This window comes from Cupressus sempervirens, chromosome 1, assembly GCF_028749045.1.
Source record: "Cupressus sempervirens isolate cs-2001-9-10 chromosome 1, ASM2874904v1, whole genome shotgun sequence".
Taxonomy (NCBI): Eukaryota; Viridiplantae; Streptophyta; class Pinopsida; order Cupressales; family Cupressaceae; genus Cupressus; species Cupressus sempervirens.
The window spans coordinates 70,615,192-70,619,313 of NC_143118.1; the positions used below are offsets into that span (position 1 = coordinate 70,615,192).

The window sequence follows — 4,122 nt, forward strand, 5'->3', positions numbered from 1 at the left end:
TGATTAGTATCTTATATCCGAATGATATTAAAAAAATAAAATAGTTTTTAAATTATTCTTTATCAATTTATATATTTATTATTAGTAATTTATAAAAACTTATTTCTCATTTAAATATAGATCTCCTTAACAATCTACTTAACACTCATTATATCTAAACGTTGAAACCTTAAAAATATTGGGAACATTGCCAGCCCAATGCTAATTTAATTTACTTCATTTTTAATAATAATAATAACAAAAATACTCCAATTTAACTTTAATTTCAAATTAATTTTAAATCTTATGATCTTAGCAGAACCAAAAACTCTTAAAAACCCTAGTATTCTGCCATTTCGCAGTGGACGGACCCAGCTATAAAATACAAAGCTGATGCTGTAAATAGGTTTAAGACTTCTGGAGTGTAATGGCTGATCGTTTTGAACAGTATTAATAATACCGGCTGGCTTATATTCTCTTCGAAATCATCAAGCGAAAATGTGGAGATCAAAAGCAGGATTGATTTTTCGCAGAGTTTCGAAAGCAGTCAATGCCTCTTATACCCGCTCAGGAACGGAAAAGGTTCGAATCGCATCCACGATCCCCCAAAACCAGGTCATGTCGGCAATACCCATTTGTTTACATTCTTCTGCTGTGCTCCATTTTGAAAGTTTTGTAGACCATAATGACAGTAATGAAGAGCCTGAAAATGTTTTGAACCCTAATAATGACAGTAATGAAGAACATGAAAATGATATGAACCCTTATAAGAGTGAACGAGAGCTCCACGGTTCTGATGAACCCCACATAAAAAACACTTCAACCGCAGCGGATTTTGAAAAACCCAATCTTTCAGAAAAGAAAAAGAGAGATGCTGGAAATGTTGTTAGATTGCTCAAGGAGAAATGGGAGGTAATCGAACTGGAAACAGAGCTTCAAGCCCTAGATTTGAGAATAAGCGAGGGCCTGCTTGTTAGAGTTGTTAGAAATCCAGATGTTGATTGTAAGCAATTCGATAAGTTTTTTCGTTGGGTTCTTAAGCAGCCAAAATATATTCCAAGTAGGGGTACTATGCAGATCATTACTACGACCATGTGCAATAAAATTAATGGGGACGGGCTCAGCATCATGCGAAAGTTGTTTCAAGAAGTTGCAGAAAAGCACAAAGGAGTTTTGACTACGCCATTATTGGATACTTTGGTTAAGCATATGTGGCGTGCAAAGAGAGTAACACACGCTCGTAAGATGTTCAACCGGTTTGAAGAATTTAAGTGCAAGCGTGGACCTGAATCCTATCTTATCACTTTCAAGGGATTCTGCATGGCTTCTATGTTTGACGAGGCATTCACTGTTTTGGAAGGGATGAAAAAGGCTCAATTTTTTCCAGGAAATGTAGGGTCTGCTGCTTCTGAAGTTGTCAAATCCTTCTGTAAAGGCAAGAGGACAAAAGATGCACACACGGTATACTTGAAATTGATCGAGGAAGGGATATTCCCAGGGATAGCTGCCCTGATTTCTGTGGTTGATTCCCTTTGTAATGACGCAGCGGACCCAGGCACTGCTGCTGAAATTTTACAGACTCTTCCAAGTGGGGAACGTAGGCACGCTTTGAAAGCCTATTCTACTGTAGTTCGCACATTCTGCATAAACGGGCGGATAGAAGAAGCTCAAGCATTGCTATCAAAAATGGTTGCTGATGGACCCCTTCCTGATCATGCAACATATAACTACATTATCACTGCTCTCTGTAAAGCTCAGAGACCAGAGGAAGCCATGTCATTGCTTGAACATATGCCCACCAGACAACTTCAACCTGATATATATGCCTTTAATGTAATCATGGCCAGCTTTTCCAGGGCAGGTAAAATGGAAGAAGCTTGTGATGTGTATACAAAAGCCAAGCAGGCTAATATAAATAAAATCCCTTTAATTACACACAAGATATTGATAGATGGATTATGCAAATTGGGTGACACTCAAAAGGCTTATCAGTATTTCTCAGATCTTAAGAACAGTGGTCATTCTCCTAACAGGGACTTATACACCAAATTGATCAAGGCACATGTTATACAGGCCTTGGACTGGCATACAGCGGAGATGCTATTACAGGAAATGGAAAACAGGGGGTTTCAACCTTCACTACATGTTCGAAGCTTTGTTGTTGCCACAAAAGAATTGAAGGAGGAAGCTTTACAAGCTCATGCAGAACAGATCAAAGGGTAGTACAAATTCATACCATTTAGAGTAGGTAAGTTTGCATTTCTGCTCAACAGACTAAATGCAGAGCTTGTTGTTTGTTTGAAACTCGCTATAGTGGTCTGAAATGAGATATATTTGAGGTAATTCACTGCACTGCAGAGGTTATATTTCATTGTTTCTGACTTCTTTATTTGACAATAGGAAATGTCCATCATGCCATTTTCTTTGTGGACTCAGCACATGAGAAACTGCCTTGTAGGTTATTTATTTTATTTTCATTCATGGTTTGAATGTTGATCAAGTGCATTACTCTGATTTCAACATTGTGACCAAACTTTAGCTGTGTCGTCAGGTTGCAACATTGAGGCCATTTATTTCTGGAACGTGGGACATCCACAAAGGTCAATAGTTTTGAGTACAATGTTAACATGCCAAGTGATTGTAATGCACATTCAAAAAGTTTGTGCAAACAATTTTTTTGAGCAACTGCCTTAATGTAGCTTGTACGTTATTAATCTTGAAAAGGAGAAAACTAGTTTCATTCATATATTGAAGCAGGGGCTCTAGAAAGTCACGTTTATTATCCACAATGGTTATATTTGTTTCTGATATGGTTGTTGTCTTCTTTGCAGTAGAGTTGGAATCAAGTTTATGTTTCTGCATTTAAGCCAAGGCTAAATTCTGTTACAGACCTTCACGTTATGCATTTTTGAGCCCATTTCTTTGGAAAATAAGATTTACTGCACTTTTTGGGACGAGCCTTCAGGTGATGCTCATCTGACTTTATGAACTCTTATTGTTTCTGAGAAGTATCTATTATCAAGGCTATGATAGTGGTTCATGTGGACTAATATCAGGAAGACCCAAGTTGTGTTTGTTTTCCTATGCCAAGGACATGTATTCACTCCAACTAGTCTGCTTATTGATATGTCACATGTTTCAGATTGTTTCTGTGGCTGTTCCAGCTGTCGACAGCTGATATTTGGCTGTGCATGAAATCTATCTTGTTAGAGTTGTTGCCCATCTATTGATTGAGACTATTAATAAGGATCAGTTCTGACCAACTTTTCATTGAATTTAAACTGACAGCACTGTAAGCTGACTGCCAGTTTGTTGCAAATAATGAATGTGAATCTAGGGCATCATACATTGACCATTTTATATAGATTAATTATACAGAGATTCTTGTATCTCTATCTACATGACATGAAAATTGAAGTCTCGTGATGGTCTTATGCATGTTACTTAGGTGACATTGATAATTTTATCAACTGACTTTGAGGCACTTTACATGAATGGTTAGGAATAAGGGCAGACTAATATGTGGAGATATGGTTAGGCTTATGATTTGGAATTAACTTTCTCCAAAAAACATATTTGTATTTGTATGAAATTTCAGTTAGGGTTTTTATTTATATGAAAAGGAAGGATATGTAATGCATGGATTCAAATAATGGTATATTTGTTTGTATTCTATGCATGTTGTTACTATCATATACAACTTCTTTGAGTATTTATGGTAATCCCTAATCAGTTAGAGATTGTGAGATACGAAAAGTTATTTGCAGGGAGCCAGGTCACTTTATTCTTTATTACCCTATGTTTTGTGGCCAACAATGTGTTTGTTGGCCAACTAGTTCCATAATTCAGACATGTTACTTTTTTTCCTTGTTCTATATTCTTGTTTTCATTTTTATTGGAAGCCTAGTTGAGATTTTTAAACAAGGTAATACCAAAACATGATCATAAGATTTTAAGTCTTTGTCATATCATTTTATGCCCCCACCATTAGTTTGTCTTGCAGCATCCCTTGCATCTCTTTAACCCATTCCATTTTTTCCCAATGGGCTGGAGGAAAATGCCTCTTAAAGTTGGGGGGAAGAGAAGGGGGTTACAGATTTGGAGGAATTAGCAATCACAAACAATTAAGTATAAAATAGCATT

General features: G+C 36.6%; 1 protein-coding gene across 8 annotated transcripts; it reads left to right on the top strand.

Moving 5' to 3' along the window:
* The first annotated feature begins 333 nt into the window (after positions 1-333).
* LOC149576194 (Tetratricopeptide repeat (TPR)-like superfamily protein) lies at positions 334-3,368 on the top strand. 8 transcript variants are annotated; one of them, XR_016361404.1, is made up of 5 exons: positions 334-2,227; positions 2,380-2,433; positions 2,531-2,579; positions 2,811-2,944; positions 3,122-3,368. XR_016361404.1 is itself a non-coding variant. In XM_089816627.1 (2 exons), the coding sequence occupies exon 1, from the start codon at positions 478-480 to the stop codon at positions 2,200-2,202; it is 1,725 nt and encodes a 574-aa protein (XP_089672753.1). In that variant the 5' UTR covers positions 334-477; the 3' UTR covers positions 2,203-2,227; positions 2,811-2,933. The 8 variants fall into 8 exon arrangements, 1 of the variants encoding a protein (XP_089672753.1); XR_016361409.1 differs by having other exon boundaries at positions 390-594; positions 714-2,227; positions 2,531-2,681; positions 2,811-3,368; XR_016361408.1 differs by having other exon boundaries at positions 390-594; positions 714-2,227; positions 2,811-3,368.
* The last annotated feature ends 754 nt before the right edge of the window (positions 3,369-4,122 follow it).